General features: G+C 36.8%; 1 protein-coding gene across 4 annotated transcripts in view; it reads right to left on the bottom strand.

Moving 5' to 3' along the window:
* PARD3B (par-3 family cell polarity regulator beta) overlaps positions 1 to 17,129 on the bottom strand; it is a 1,062,783-nt gene that overhangs the window by 531,809 nt on the left and 513,845 nt on the right. For all 4 annotated transcript variants that reach the window (XM_075180190.1, XM_075180191.1, XM_075180192.1 and 1 more), the window contains exon 18: positions 12,434 to 12,677. In XM_075180190.1, coding sequence (XP_075036291.1) covers positions 12,434 to 12,677 — 244 coding nt within the window. The remainder of the gene's footprint in view (positions 1 to 12,433; positions 12,678 to 17,129) is intronic.

Below are 17,129 nucleotides of genomic sequence, written 5' to 3'. Positions count from 1 at the left end.
TATATGATGTCTGTTGTAATGACAGTAAACCGTTTAATGTTTCCATAAACTGATTTTTCCCATGTAATTTACATGGGCAAAATCCTTTTCCATGTTTGGGCATGAATGTCAAAATAACAAATGGAAAGAAACAATGGGGAAGAAAGATAATTACACGCGAGACTAACGTTAAATGGACCTAGAGAAACTGAAGACTGACTTATTTTTAATCAAGGACCAAGCGATTGAAAATTTAATTTAAAGGGTGATTGAATCTCTCTTAGGAAGAAAATTACATTGATAAGTTCTATCATTCTTACTGAGCTCACCCCGGGGTGACTCATCAAGCTCTGTAAGGAGTAACACTATTGCACAAATTACACTGACCTAAGTATTAAGGATGGAGATGCTCGCCTCACCCCGAGAGATATTGGACAATTACTAGCAATATAGGATCTACACAATCATTCTTTAAAAAGGTATCCTCCGAATAGCTCAGGATACTGTACTTCTCACTGCAATTGTTTCAAACATAACTTAATAATATTGAAACATATTACACAATCTAGTAAAACAGAAATAATTTACCCTTTCTACTAAAAAAGAATGAACCATTATAATTCTAATAGCTTTAGGTTATAGAAAATGTAGGCTTAGAGAGAGGGAAAGATATTAGTGTTAGGGGTTAACTTGAGTGGGAATTACAGTCGTGAGGGCTGTCGTGGGTCATTAAGTAGAGCAAAGCATTAAAAAGAGGTAACTTTGCACCTGGGCAAAACCATGTTGCATTGGAGGGGGAGGTAAATTTAAAATGTGGGGACAGATTTATAGTTGGGGTAGAGCATGCCCTAGATAAACTTTAAATTTCAGTCTAAAAATAAAGCTATCAAGTATTTGTGTGCTACATGAAAAATCAACCAGTATTTAACTTATGTTGAAAATTATAAACTAATTTGCACCCCTTGCATTGTAACATGGTTTGTCCCAGAGAATATTTACTCCTTTTTTTGCCTTACTTTCCTTAATAACTCAGGCCCATGAGAGAGCAGATGGTTAGGAAAAGGACCCTATAATTTGGGTAATTGCTTAAAGAGCCATTGATCTCTCTTAAAGGAGCCATGAGCAAATCTATCAAGCAATTTATGTAACATCATATTTTTTTATGTGAAATAAATAGGTAACGTTGAGCAGACATAATAAAAATGTGCTTAGCCACTATTTTGCCTTTTTGTATATTCACAGATAATACACCAGCGATATACCACAAAATCTAATGTAAAGTAAGTGATCTGTGTACCTGTATCTTTTCTTGTGTGAAATAATGTGCTTTCTTGTCTACTAAATGCATTGAACTGCACAAAGCCACATTATGGTCTATGGAAACAACACTGTAAAAGAATGCTACTTCTAGCTTAATGGGTTAGTGGATTCTCCACAAAATGCACTGGGTGGAAACAGTAAAAACATTACAATCAAAGTTCAGCCTATTACCACTTAAGGACTATTCACATAAACTTTCACATTTTCCTTTTAAAGTACTGCTTGACTTATGATCAAATTGGTCTTAAATGAATAAAAGTGAGGATACTTCATGGCTCTATTACACGTGACACTTTTTTAATGTATATTGATTGATATTACAAGGGTCGATATGTGACAAAAAACACTCTTTGTATAAAAAGTGACAGTTCCAGTTTCTGGGACCTCAGAGATATCAGAGAATGTAAGAAATTTTGTGGGGACAAAAAGGCTGTGCTCCCTCAGGAACACCTGAATATGAGCCCTATACATCTCATTTAAATAGTCTGTTCCCACAAAATGAAATTGTTTTTGCACTTTAGTACAAAAATAGGTGCCCTTGTGCATGTAATCCACACATGTAATCAATGGAAATGTCATAGATCCGCCCAACCCATCTCATTAGCTGAATCAAACATTTGCATCTCTGGACATTGCCCTTTTGGCCTGGAAATCCATGCATTTTCCCATAAAATTAGACACACTTGTACAACTCTAGGCACATGATCAAACAAAAGAGCATATATACTTCTGTGGTTCATAAATGATCCTTCGTATGAATTAGTGAGTGTGTTTCTGTTTTCACTTTTTCATTTGGATGCATGGGACATGGGATACACATGTCTTCTTACACAAATACAGATCCTGTGTGTTATTAAATATAGACTGGAGTGAACAAATTTTAGTGCCCTTTCAGATTTTGTTTTAAAAAAATTCTAATAAAAAGGCAACTGGTGATATTAAAGATAAACATGATTGAAACAAATTACTACATTAAAACAGAAATAAGCTAAGCATACAAATTTCATATATAATTATTTTCCTCAATATATTTCTTTAATACTATTCAATAACGTTTATCATTTACAGATTTTGGGCACTGCAATGGGAACCAGGTTCACTCCAAGATTTGACAACCTAGGCCAACTTGAATATCATTTCATTTGGAATGGTGGCTTTTGGGTGACCGAGGGCCTCTACGGATGTAATTAAGATGATTTATATTTCATTTGGAATGGAAATGTGCACTTGATCACTAATTTTATTGATGACAAATCCCAATTCCTTTCAACTCATTTTCACCACCATATTTTACTTATCTCACATCAATTTCCTGGCTATCACTATTACAGTTCTGGACGATATAATTTTAATATACATGTTAGAATGCATCTGTGAGGATCAATATTTTGGACATACTTTTCACACATTTTCAGAACATAGACAAGATATATTAAACAAAAATCACAATCACAGTATACCAAGTCTCTTTTGAAAGATACACAATAATAATCCATGATATACTTTAGTGGGATTGAATTTATTTAACCCAAATTGAGAGGTGTACATATTCCAAAGGCTGCATGAAAGAATAATATTAGATTCATGTACAGAAAACACTACACCCCGAGGGTCTCAGTAAAATCACAGAGGTAGACGCGCTTCGTCCAAGGACTTTATCAAAAGATACCATTCTGATAAAGTCGTTGGACGAAACATGCTAAGGGGCTGTGGACATTATTTCATCCTTGAATCTCACAGTTTGGACTAAAATCTTTTACTAATTGAGATATATCCATTTTTTTAATACACTACACTACGGCCATTCTATCTGTTTGAGTTCTAGTGTGCTGCTATATGCAATATCATTTTTGGATCTATGTCAAAGAAGACGGTGATGCTACAATATTTCCTAATGAGAGAAGCTTCTTATTTATTGCATTTTGGTACGCGGCCATTTGATCACTGCCATTGCACAGTGGCCTAGTGGTTAGCACTTCTGCCTCACAGTGCTGGGGTCATGAGTTCAATTCCCGACATGGCCTTGTCTGTGTGGAGTTTGTATGTTCTCCCTGTGTTTGCGTGGGTTTCCTCCAGGTGCTCCAGTTTCCTCCCACACTCCAAAAACATACTGGTAGGTTAATTGGCTGCTATCAAAAAAATTGACCCTAGTGTCTGTCTGTCTGTCTGTGTGTGCCTATATTAGGGAATTTAGACTGTAAGCTTCAATGGGGCAGGGACTGATGTGAATGGGTTCTCTGTACAGCGCTGCGTAATTAGTGGTGCTATATAAATAAATGATGATGATGCTATATAAATAAATGATGATGATGATTGCTTACATTGGGGATTTACAGATTTACACTATGTTTGGAACTTCTGTTTTTTGCTTTCTTTTTTAGCTTGTGCACCTGCAATTAGGTGCTATTAGACGTGAAGCCACCTACTGTATGTATTTTTTAAATTTATTGTGCACAATGGTGTTATATTATTTCAACAAACGCTATTTGGTCTGTTCATTGTTTTTTCACAATATATATATATATATATATATATATATATATATATATATATATATACACATACATATATATATATATATATATATATATATATATATATATATATATATATATATATATATACAGACACACATATATATATATATATATATATATATATATATATATATATATATATATATATATACACACACATACATATATATATATATATATATATATATATATATATATATATATATATATATATATATATATACACACACACATATTAAAGTTGCTGCATATGCGGTGCAACAAACAATGGTAAGGAAATCTAAACAAGGCTGTAGAGCTTCTACATTATAGTAAGGGTTGAGATGAAATACTGTTTGGGGTCTTGCTTGTAAAAAAAAAAGCCTAGAACTTAACATAGAGCAATATATTAATGTTATTGTTAAAGAGGAGATAGCAGGGAAATCTGAGCAGAATCATAGAGGCCTGGAGATATAAATGTATCAACCCTGCACTGATCCAGCCTTGCTTGGGTTGAAAAATGGTCAATTCTCCAAATCAGATTCTGGGCAGTATTACTAGTGTCTTTAGCCTGGAATAGTACCTTGTTCACATCTATCTGTTTTTTTTGCACTTTTCCCCTTTTAAAGAATTGCATGAAAAGCACATTAAAGATAGGACAAGCAGGAGTCAATGGTACTATGTTCTAAAAACACGACATTTAAAATTTTAGAACTCAGCATGACTTACTTTTCAGGCGTTAATGTGCACTCTTGTGTTATAGGTATGTATTGTAGGTATGGTAACAATTACTAGTAAAGAGATTCTAATTCCCAAGCAAGTTTGACACAGGAGCATGAATTAATCGTGTAACTAGGTTCCAGGTGCAAATGACATTGGGATTCAAGTTATGTTTCATTCCGCTATGTTATTGTCACTGTTCTTGACAAATTGCTTATTCTGCTTGCTGATATAGAACACTAACTATTCTGTCTGAAGTTAAAAAAAGGACATTTATCCACTCAGCATTCTGCTTCTTTACTGTCTTTTACCAATCCATTTAATCCAATTCAGCTCTCAGTACTTCAGCCTGGCTGAAGATTTATAATGGTACAGTGAGTGCAAGATAAAACTCTGCAAGTAGTATGTTCTCTTCTCTGGTCCAAGTGGCAACCAAATATAACCATAAATTATTAGATATTAAAAATGATCAGAAAGACTCTGCAACTACATCAATAATGAGTTGCAGACTAGCTTCTGTGTATCTGCATTTCACTAATTTTAGCATGCATTGATCTAAAAACCGTAAAGGAAATTGTATGAAAGTTATGTTGTAGCAAATAACAGGGTTAGGGATGTCAAGGATGACTATAATCCAGCAGGTGATTTTTTTTTTGACCGAGCATTATCTTCCTAGTTACAGGTAGCTCAAAAGAGCTTGAGGGTACCTGGTATAAATCAGCTTTCTGCCCGATCGACCTCAACATTAAAAATCCCTGACAAGTGAGAATAACATTGATTATCTTGTTAAAATGGATCCTTTGAAATGGAGGCATATATTAGGCAGCAAGTGAACAGTCAGTTCTTGAAGTTGATGTGTTGGGTGCAGGAAAAATGGGAAGAGTAAGGATCTGAGCAACTTTGACAGGGGACAAATTGTGATGACTAGATGGGGTTTTTATGGGGTGTTCCAGTGGTCCAAATAAGAACAAACGGTGAACCGGCAACATGGTTGTGAAGAAACCGGCTTCTCTAGCCCAATTCTAGCCACTTCACGCTGGCTGGCCACCCAGGGGTGCCTTACTATGCCAGGGAAACCTACCTCAGTACCTTCTAAGGTTCGTATAGTCACTCTGGCAAATGCAGTTAGAAAGTAAAACAATACATTTATTGTAATAAAAATCACTAAGATATTATATACACACAGGTTCCCCAGCTGTCCCATGCTTCCAGTAAAGAAAGGAGGGGGAGAATGAATGTAGCTACAGCCCCCTTACCTGTATCCTGGAATCTCATCCTTACCCATAACCCACCTGGCATCACTTTAAAATCAATGAATAACAGCTTCACTGCAATATCAACAATATACATATTTACAATTATCTACAATGTCGCCTTATTCACATGTAATTAGACACTGCAGTTGTACTCTGTTGAGCTGAGGAACAAAAGCAAGGGCTGCAAAAAGTACATGCTATAATCCACATTTTGTGAGAAACAAGGGACAGGCTGGTTAAGGTGTTATCAAACTCGTTTAGTCACAAGGGTCATGGGCGCCCAAGGCTCATTGATGTGCGTGGGACGCGAAGGCTAGCCCATCTGAACCAATCCCACAGAATAACTACTGTAGCACAAATTACTGAAAAAGTTAATGCTGACTATGATAGAAAGGTGTCAGAACACACAGTGCTTTATAGCTTGCTGCGTATGGGGCTGTGTAAGCACAGACCGGTCAGAGTAAACCATGTTCACTGCCATAAGCGCCTACAGTGGGCATATGAGCACCAGAATTGGACCATAGAGCAATGGAAAAAGGCGGCTTGGTCTGATGAATCACATTTTCTTTTACATTATGTGAACAGCAAGGTGCATGTTCTTAGTTTTTCTGGGAAAGAGATGGCACCTGGTTGCACTATGGGAAGAAGGCAAGCCGGCGGAAGCAGTGTGATGCTCTGGACAATGTTCTGCTGGGAACCCATGACATTTATGTAGATGTTACTATTGACACATACCACCTACCTAAACATTGTTTCATACCAAGTACACCCTTTCATGACAACTGTATTCCCTGATGGCAGTGACCACTTTCAGCATGATAATGCACCCCTCAACACAGCAAAAATTGTTCAAGAATGGTTTTAGGAACATGACAAAGAGTTCTATGTGTAGACTTTGCCTCCAAATTCCCCAGATCTCAATTCAATCAAGCATCTCTGGGATATGGTGGAAGAACAAGTCATGGAGGTCACTTCTCGCAGGGCTAAAAAAATCTGCTGCTAACGTCTTGGTGCCAGATACCACAGGACACCTTCAGAGGTCTTGTGGAGTCCACGGCTCGATGAGTCAGAGCTGTTTTGGTGGCACGAGGGGTTTTACACAATATTAGGAAGGTGGTTTTAACGTTGTGGCTGATCAGTGTATGCCAGAAAGCTGATATATATATATATATATATATATATATATATATATATATATATATATATATATACACACACCACTATATATATTCTGATGCAACAGACATAATATAATAAAATGCTAAACGATCAGAACAAAATAAAATTATTGTCTTGATATTAAAAAAAAAAAGAAAAAAAAGCAGAAATTGTATAAACAAATATTGGTGCTACATTTAAAACCATTTAAAAAAAAAAGAGTGTGAATGCAATCAATAACAATAGTAAAACTACAGATTACTTAACTAGTCAGCTGGACCTACGTGTTTAACTGTGGTATCAACATAGAAGTCAGCCAGCTAATTAAATCATTATGTATCTCAAACAAATATATCCAAAAATAAATTTCTGCAGGAAAGATTGTAGACAAAGTGGGGCCCTGAGTAGAAATCAGAGTGAGGTCCCCTATAGGTTGAATGTTGGGTAAGTGGCTAAGTACAATTTTCCATACTTCATTGAAAGCTACGGAATATTGCCAACCCAAGTGGCAACAAGTAGCCTGTACAGATGCTCTTAAAGTTCAGAATCGAATATAACCAAATAGCAGTATCCTTGTATTTAAATAAACACAGACTGAGAACGGACACACATTTGTAAAATCTTACAAACAAACAATATTTATTTTGAAATGCCAATTGAAAACCCCTAACAATGGGTAAAAATATCAAAGCTTATCTGTATTGAAGATGACTCCGAACCCAAATGAGAGCTCTATTTGTGTCGGGACAAATGGAGACAATGTTCCATGGATGTCAAGTTTTTTAACATGTCCCCAGATAGCTAACATTGTCACCATAAATCTCTGCGGTGAACCATCCTACGCATTTCGTTCCTAGAACTTTGTCACCCCAATGTTAGCTATCTGTTGAACATTGAAAAACGGAGCTGTTTTCTATACAGATAAGCTTCTGATATTTTTATCCATTGTAAGGTAAAATCTGCAGTAAGCCAAGAAACAGATTTCTGAATTGCAAGCCATTTTGTACCTGAATTTCCAATGCAATTGTTAAATATGTATCTAGGACATTTGCTCATCATACTTTCATTTTAATTATTGGAAATGTAATTATTTAAAATTGTTCGATTGACCTCTATTATCACATGCTGCAGAGTTTTAAAAAGAAAACTCTGATGTGAGGATCCTGTTTGCTAGACATCTGTTCTGACCTTATTCACTAGCTGCAGACTGATAAATCTACTCTGCATTTCTTGAAGATCGCAACATTGCCACAGGTCATCTGACCATCAAAACTAACTGTATACTTCTGCCCCTTCTTTTTTCTATCCAGTCTAGAGTCATAGTTTTCTCTAAATCCCTATTTAAATGAGAGTATTTGGTGCTGAATCTCTATCCTAGCAGCATCATTCACTGTTATTTGACAGTTGTAGATTACAATTTGAAACACAGGCCATTGTGGTTAAATGACAATTGAGAAACCAGAGTGAGGTAAGCACCTACTTCAGAGAAATAATACTGCACACAACCTCGCAGAGCCTCAGCAAAAGAAGGTAGATGTAGAAAATGATAGGTACAAATAAATAATGAAAAAGAAGCACCAATTCCTGTACAAAGGGTGAAGCTTTTAAACTTTCCAGGAACAACCTGCCTTCCACCACCTATGGAGATATAGATTTCATATTTAGATGTGTCAAATTAAGAAGAAATAATTTCCCCAAAATCTAATACTATAGCCTTTTGTGTTATCAACATGTGTGTGTCTGATCCTTTCTTTGACTGTTGCTAAATTACTTGTCCCCTACCTTGTCTGTGATTTGAATCAAATTCAGAACCAAGTAAGCAATACTCTGTACTGATATTATCGATGAACTTATTGAACTCCATAGAAAACAAAGATTTGCCCAAACTAAAAACATTATTAACTATTTAATGTATCTTATGGTGAGTGAAGACTAACTCACTAAAGTTTGTAGATAAACAAGTTGGGTGGCATATAATAAGAGATTCCCTGACTTTTTATCGACTGATCTAAAATTGTCAGTTGTCCACCCTCTGAGAAATGACTTACACTTCTACACCGAATGGGTTTACCAAATTCTAACATTATCAGCAGAAAATAGTCCTGCTCCAAAAACTTGAAATACATCTTTTGCAAAGAACCTCAAACCTAGAAATCAGGAATTATCCAGAACTGGATATATTGTCACACAGTACATCTGTAACATTTGTAGTTCTATTGGATGACTACTACTGTACAAATACATTTATATGGGAAATTTAATTCCAACCTGCTGTTCTCTTTCACTTCCACCCATGGATGTATGTACGTACGTACGTACGTACGTACGTACGTACGGTACGTACAGTTCCTTTAACAACATTAAATTGGTTTCCTCACAGTCTATGTCCATAAAGAGACATCTCTACACACACATTAACTTTTCTCCTATCTAAAACATATTTGGAACCCTCCATTCAGATGTTCAACTTTGTAAGCAACTGCTTTAAAATATATTTTATATGTAATGTATTCCAGCCTTCACACTGCACGGCTTAATGGAAGTCAATATCTGTATATTATACTATCCACTCTGCAATTCCATTACAGACTCCACACCGCCGGTCATAAAAAGTATCATTCTGAGCACAAGACCATAACAGTAATGATAAAAAAGGGCCATTTCTCTTCCCCAACTAGAATGAAACATTTAAATCACTGTGACTCTTTGCTCTAAGGAAAATTGGCAAATTAACAGGGCTCAAAAAAAAGAATAAAATATTCATAGCTGGTATAAAAAGAGAAGTAAATAATTGAAAACAAATTGTCAAACAGTAAAAAGTCTGAATCGTAGAAAATTAGGAGACACAAGATGACATGAATGTATCACTATTTCAGGGTTTTGATGACATTGTATAGTATATGCAAATAAATGTGTGCACCTGTACAAGTGGAACGCACAATGTAATGGTCGCTGAATCTCTGGATATAACAGCTTATGATATGATATAAGAAACGTTTCTTGAAAGGGAAGTAAAAAGACCCAACAAAAATAAACTAGTAACAATTAAACTGCAGTCTAGTTCATAGGTACACAACCACTTTTTGCCATACCCTCATTGTCAAATATACAAAATATTCTTTTTTGGGGTCACAGAACAATGGTACACTAACACTTGGAGTCAGAGCTAACAAAAGGATGAGTGCTACTGGTCTGCTCATGACAAAATATAGAGCCCAAAGCCTAAAAAGTTTTAGACTCTACCTGTACAGCACAGTTTGAGAATGACATTGCTGTAATCAGTGGTCAAAGTGAAAATATAGAAGTGGCGGTAAGGTAAATGTAATGGGAATGTAAGGTAATGGCATGTGATTGTTTTACGATGAAGGCAGTAGGAGAAGTAGCGGTATGGCACAGCAATGTATACACCCCCACTGGCTGTAGTGCAATAAAGTTTACAAAATAATTACTTTCCAGCATCTAGTAAAAGACTCTTTAGAAAACATTCATTCTGATGTGCGATACTGCAATTTTATAATATTTTTTCCTGGCAAGGTTACCAAAACAAGGCAGTCTTGAGCTTTTTACTTCAATTCAATTCAATAAACACAGCTTTTATTATATACTTCTTGATTAGACAATATAATGTATTATGATATAATTTACCCATGTATTCACTTTCAAATGAATAAGATATCGCTATACAGATGTCAAGTCTAGCAAAACTGTTTTCCACTGCAATCTTATAGTTCATTTGCCCATTAAAATAAAACGTATTGGGAACAGCAAGAGATGCTCTTTATTTAAATATCATAAAAAGGGAGTTAAAACATAAAACATGTATGAAATAATGTTTACAGATTTTAAGAGAAAAACACCTCCATAGTTCAGGTATTAAACTGTATTTGAAATCGCAGAAAGATACAAAGTCTTCCCATGAAACCCCCTATCCTCACCTCCGTTCCAGGCTGAACTGAAAACAAGTATCTAGATCTGGATAAACAGACCAGTAAGAAAGCAGGCCGTACATATAAAGTGGCCATACATACTGGGATATTGGAAAATTGCCTTATATTTTGGCTCTGCTCCATGATGCTCAATAATGATCTGATCAAAATTCACTGTTATTATGAGGCATATTTGAAAATACAGTCAGATAATGATGACAGCTATTGATCTGTGTCTGCTTAATTCTTCAAACTACACTAGCATAAGTATAAGACAGAAAATTACGTCCTAAGGAAGTGATATTTAGATCACAAAACATATTGACCATTGTTTCTAATTGAAGACCTTTATGTATATTATATTTTTAATAAATTGATTCTTAAATTCTCATCAGGGTACATCAATATTACAGTTTTGAAGACATCTACCAGGTTGGAATCCAGCAAAATACTGTACATCATCATCACCATTTATATAGCACCACCAATTCCGCAGCGCTGTACATGAAGGACACCAATGCCACACCAAGTTTTGGTGAATATGGTCATGTGTCTTTACTCACCCTCTGGTCAAGGTGATTATATTCCCATTACTTGCAAATTCCAAGTACATCAGTAATGTGAAAGGTTTTGATTACATCTTCTGTTTGGGGGGTTTACCAACACATGAACAGGGCAAGGAAATATCTTATCTTATGGGTAAATGTAGCTGCAAAAATTAAATTATGTTTTGAAGAAATAGTTTTTCATGTAAACACACATTCTTTTGCTGAAAGGATCTGTTTAATTTTAATGATCTTTTTGGATTAAGTTTTAAATTGGGAGTAATACACCTGCATGTCACCATATCAGCAGAGAGAAAGGTTATAAATCCCCACACTGCTTGGGGTTTACAGTATAGAGTAACTGCTCTGTTAACCAGAAGCAGAAGGTGATTAACAGCAAGCATACACAAACATAAAACATTTCACTAGCTGTTTGCTTTGGGATGCCTCATTAGCCCAAATTGCACTAGAATACTGTGGTGAACCCTGACCAGAAGCAAGTTGTGTCAATATTTTAATAAGGATTGAGCTTTGGGCAAATTATCAAGTTACTGGGATAATGTCCACAAAAAATAGTTCGTTTATAAAACTAATATAAAAAATAACAGATGGCAGGCAGGACATTACATTTACTATTCTTAAACTTCTTTTAAGCATTTAATATTTTCAACATAATCAATTTGAATGAGTTTGTGAAAGTTTTGGAAGAATTTAGCATCAATCTTCTACAGAAGCCAAATAATCTGGCACGTCACTCTAATGCTAATCAAGTGGATGCTATCATGGAACGGGAAGATTCATTAATATTAGACAAATCTTAATCAATAAGTAATAATATTAATATCAGTTTGGTAAATATGCAGTGTTTTTGCACGAATAGACTGTACACCACTGACTTCAATATAAATAAATATTTCTTCCTATACAATCAACTTACTATTTCAAACTATTTACCAGGGGCAGATAACTCTTTCGTAAAACTGAAACTAAGGGGTAGTTCGGTGTAGTTGTACCTGAGTATTGCTCCAAAACCTTTTTTCTTAGCCTTCTTTTCTTGCTCGTCAGTTTCCTCTTTCTTTTTCTTATCTTTTACTTTTGACTTGACCTTTTCCTTATCTTTTTTCTTATCTTTTTTTTTCTTGTCTTTCTTTGCTTTGTCATCTTTGTCTACATAATCAGGCTCTGGAATCCTCAATGGGGTTGATTCACTATTTGGAGTTTCTCGCCCAGAATGGGAGCTCACATCAGAGAGACCATCTGCGGAGAAAAGAAGAAAATCAATAAGGCACATGCAGCACGTTCAAGGCTGTTTGATGAGCATTTTTAAGCATGAAATTTATAATGAGTGCAGTGGGTGTCTCTACGGCTAGTCAATGGACCTGCATACACACTCATGTATATATCATGACAAACAGACCTCATTAACTTGTAACCAAAAAAGGTCAAGAAGAGACACGCTAAATGGCTCTCAAATTTAGTAATAAATTGACTATTGAATGTATAATATGAACTATCACTCCACAAATGTGTCCAGTACAATCAATACAGCATATAACTTTCACAATTAAATTTTAGATTTGGTCATTTCTCAGTGTTCTTCTATTACCCGTGTGTCTTTCTATGAGTAATAGAAGATGCAGTAAGAACTGCCAATATGAAACCAGAAATATAAATACTACATACAAAGAGAGGTGTACTACAGTTATAGCTACATACTTATATATAAAAGTGTCAGACTAGAATAAAAAGGATCAGTCAGAAAATAAATCTAACTATTATGATCCACTGCTAATTTGAAAAAAAATATTACGAGTAGCACTACGTTTTTATAGTGTAGGTAGAGAACAAAATACACCATGAAAATGTTTGTATGATGGTTTTGTGGCTTCATTTTAACATAAAGCCACTTTTCCATGGATTCCCTGACAAACTTTAATTTAAAAATCAAAAGGTTAAATGCTACTTTCACATATTTATATACATTAGTGAGAATACATTAGGGTCTTAAAACTCAGGACTTCTGTAATGAAAACAGTTGAGTAGTTTCAGTTTACCCCTTACTAACAAGAAGCATTGTTGATAGTTTCCCTTGAGTACCTCACTGTAAAGTTGGTATCTTGCTATAAGTTACAATTTTGCCTCAATTTCTGATGTGTACAGCTGGTAACAACCCTGTAGGGTGGTATATATAGTAGGGATGCTCAGGCTTGGTTTTCTGAAAAACGAGCCCTCCCGAACATCCCAAATTCGAGTACCAAGCTGAGCCGGCTCAGTACTTTCCTTCATCACCGGACCTGAACTTGAGGCAAAATGTCATTGTTACGTCGTCGGATTTCTCGGGTTTTGGATTCCATAAGTATCTCCCTCCCTGGATATCCGGCACCATTTCTCAAACAGACACAGTAGGGGTAGCAGTGTTCTTGGCAGTCTGCAGTGCCATTGCTCAGCGCCACTGCTCACACAGAAACAGATAAACAGGAGGGGTGGCAGTGTTCTTGTCACTCTCCAGTCTCCAATGATATTGTACAGTGCCATTGCTCACATAGAAAGACAAGAGGTAGCAGTATTCTTGTCACTCTCCAGTGACATTGCTCACACAGAAACAGAAGAAGTATCAGTGTTTTTGTCACTCTTCAGTGCCATTGCTCACACAGAAACAGAGAAACAGGAGGGGTGGCAGTATTCTTGTCACTCTCCAGTGCCATTGCTCACACAGAAACATTTCATGTGTAAAAGCCGAGCTGTAAAAAAACAGTAAAGCAGTAGAAGAGACTGTACGTTTGGAAATGACACAAATCCCTGAGAAGAGTCTAAGCATAAGTGCTATGTATAAGCCTGATCGTTCTGACACTGTACTCTTAAAGAAGCCTCCTCTCACCAATTCTGCAAATGTGTGGATGAGCAGCCCAAGTGTAGCTGGTGATATAGGAACTGAGGATGCCACTTTGGATTTGCAAACTGATGAGGGGGATATTTGTGTAGCTGACAGCGTTAATGAGGATGATGATGATGATGATGATGTTGTTTGTGTAAGTCCTACACCAGTGGAAGCAGTTCTTGCCACTGATAAGAAGAAAGCCATTGTCATGCGGAATTATTTTTACCCAAATCCTGACAACAGTTCTTTAGCCATCTGAAACATTTGTAAAGCCACAGTTAGATGAGATAAGGAACTTATCCATCTAGGAACCTCATCCATGTTACGCCATTTGAAGAGAATTCATGGGAAGCTTTTGGGAAAATCAGAAACTTATGCTAAAAAAACAACAACAAGCAGTCCAGCATCAGCTTGCCCTCTTCTCTCAACTAGATCCCAGCTCCTGCAATCTACACCAACAGCTTGCTCATCAATATCCTAACCAGTTCGTCCTGAATCCAAGCTGCTAAGGCTTGATGACTCCTCCCCTATCCAGGATTCCTCAGAAGAATTCTTGAGTGTTAGGCTCACAGCTGCTGCTTCTGGTGTTGGATCTTCTACCCAGAAACAGAACAAGACAAAAACTACTAGTAGTTTACAACAATTGACTGTTAAACAATACTTTGCAAGGGGAGGCAAGTATGACAGCTGTCACTCAGTGTCACAGCGGATCACAGGCACTATGGTGACTATGCTAGCATCAGATCTGCGTCCTATATCCACAATAAATGCAGCTGGTTTTAGACAGTTAATTGATGTCCTGAGTCCCCATTAATAAATTCCATCTCAACACCATTTTACTAGACAAGCAATTCCTCACCTGTACCAGAAGGTTAGAAATAATGTAATTATTGGGCTACAAAATGCCATTTCACTAACTGTACACTTAGCCACAAATATGGGGACAAGCGGAACTGAGCAAACTAAAGATTATATGATTGTGACAGCCCACTGGGTAGGGAATCGCCTTCAGCAGAAGGAAAAGCAGCGGCATCTACCAAACAATGCCAGATTTTGCAGAGGCAGGCTACACTGTGTCTCACCGGCTTCACTAAGAGGCATACCGCTGACACCTGTTTGAAAAACTAAGATGTCATTGCAACATGGCTTATCCCGCTTGGACTTTCCTCAGGATATGTGATTTCTGCTAACACCACCAATATTGTAAGAGCATTACAGCTGGGTGAATTCCATCTTATTCCCTGTTTTGCTCACACATATCAACCTGGTGGTACCAAGCAAATTAGCCACAAACTTGGCAGTCCTTGTCGCTGAAGTGCTTGGTTTGTTAAACTGTACATGTCCTTCGTAATATCTAACATAAGGGTGGGTGGGAGGGCCCAAGGACAATTCCATCTTGCACCACTTTTCTTTTCTGCCACTGCTGTGTAGGACTATTTCTAACTGTAAGTTCCAGTGGGGCAGGGACTGATGTGAGTGAGTTCTCTGTACAGCGCTGCAGAATTAGTGGCACTATATAAATAGATGATGATGATGATTTAAATGCATGTTTGGGGAAACATATTGCATCCGGATACTAAAAATAACTCAGACTTCTTGGGGCCAGCAAACAGTTCAGGGGGCTGACTTATCCCCTGCTAAGCTGTGTCCAAAACTGAATAAAACAATACTGGTTTGTACTGAAATATATCATTATTGTTTTTTCTGACCTTTTGATCACTGGTACTGTAAACTAGTGTGAACTGTCCTTATCAGGGCACTTGAACTAAATAAGCATCACTTGCTTCAAGACCTGCTTGACAACATATTCCATGCTGTAATTTCCTGTGACCTACAGATTAGACCCAACTCTAAACCGTTTCCGGCTGTTCTGAGGTTTGGACCCAGCTTTCCAGTACCACCATTCTGCCCACTATCCAGCAGCTCTGGCCAGTGCAATAGACCAGGGGGGATCCATCCACATCAACCCTGATCTATAGGAATATCTCAGGGGTAACAGCCCAGGGGCACCTTTAAGGGGGTACACTAGTAGCGACAGTTACCCAGAAGGAATGCTGTTCTGGATGCCATGAAGGAGTCCAGTGGTGGCAGCAGCTTAAGCCCCTCCTACTGCGGTTAGAGTGCGCATTTGGGATAAAGAAAGGGAACGGTGGCAAAGTAAGCCCAGCAGGTTTCCAGCACCAACAGACATGGTAGCATAGCCAGTCCATTCTGTCACATTATATGTATAAATATAAGTGAAGTACAGAGGAAGGCAACAGGGTAATGTACACATGTTGCTATTTATGAGTGCCAAGCACCTGGATACTATATAATCTTTTACATATATGGTGGTATGAAAAGAATGCTGAGGCACCTTGAAATTTTGTTTCATAATTGACAATATCTTTCTGCTGGTTAAGGTATTTGCATTGGTCACTTTATTTTGTTTTTAAACTGAGATCTGGATTGTTTGCAATATGGCTGATACTGCATGTTCAATTGATGGTATCCCAATGGGTATTAATCTACCAATTCGAGAAATTCTGAGCTTTTCTGATATAGAGGCTGAAAATATCTTATTTAAAGAGAATTTTCTAACTAGTGGAGGAGCAGAAATATATGGGGAGTTACCAAAGCTCAAGAAACGTGCAATTGACTGTTACAAGCACGGTGTCCATTTATCTGATTATCATCGAGGAAAGAAAATACCCAGAGGGTTTAGAATAAAAAATATTCCAACTATTGGTCGATATAACATGGAATTTTGCAGACGGTAGGTGGCCATCTTAAATAAATGTTCTTTGGATTTAATACTATTGGTGGTGGAGGAGTCAAAGAGAGAAATGGTA

Source organism: Mixophyes fleayi, chromosome 7 (assembly GCF_038048845.1).
Source record: "Mixophyes fleayi isolate aMixFle1 chromosome 7, aMixFle1.hap1, whole genome shotgun sequence".
Lineage (NCBI taxonomy): Eukaryota > Metazoa > Chordata > Amphibia > Anura > Limnodynastidae > Mixophyes > Mixophyes fleayi.
This window is presented reverse-complemented; position numbering and strand designations above follow the sequence as displayed.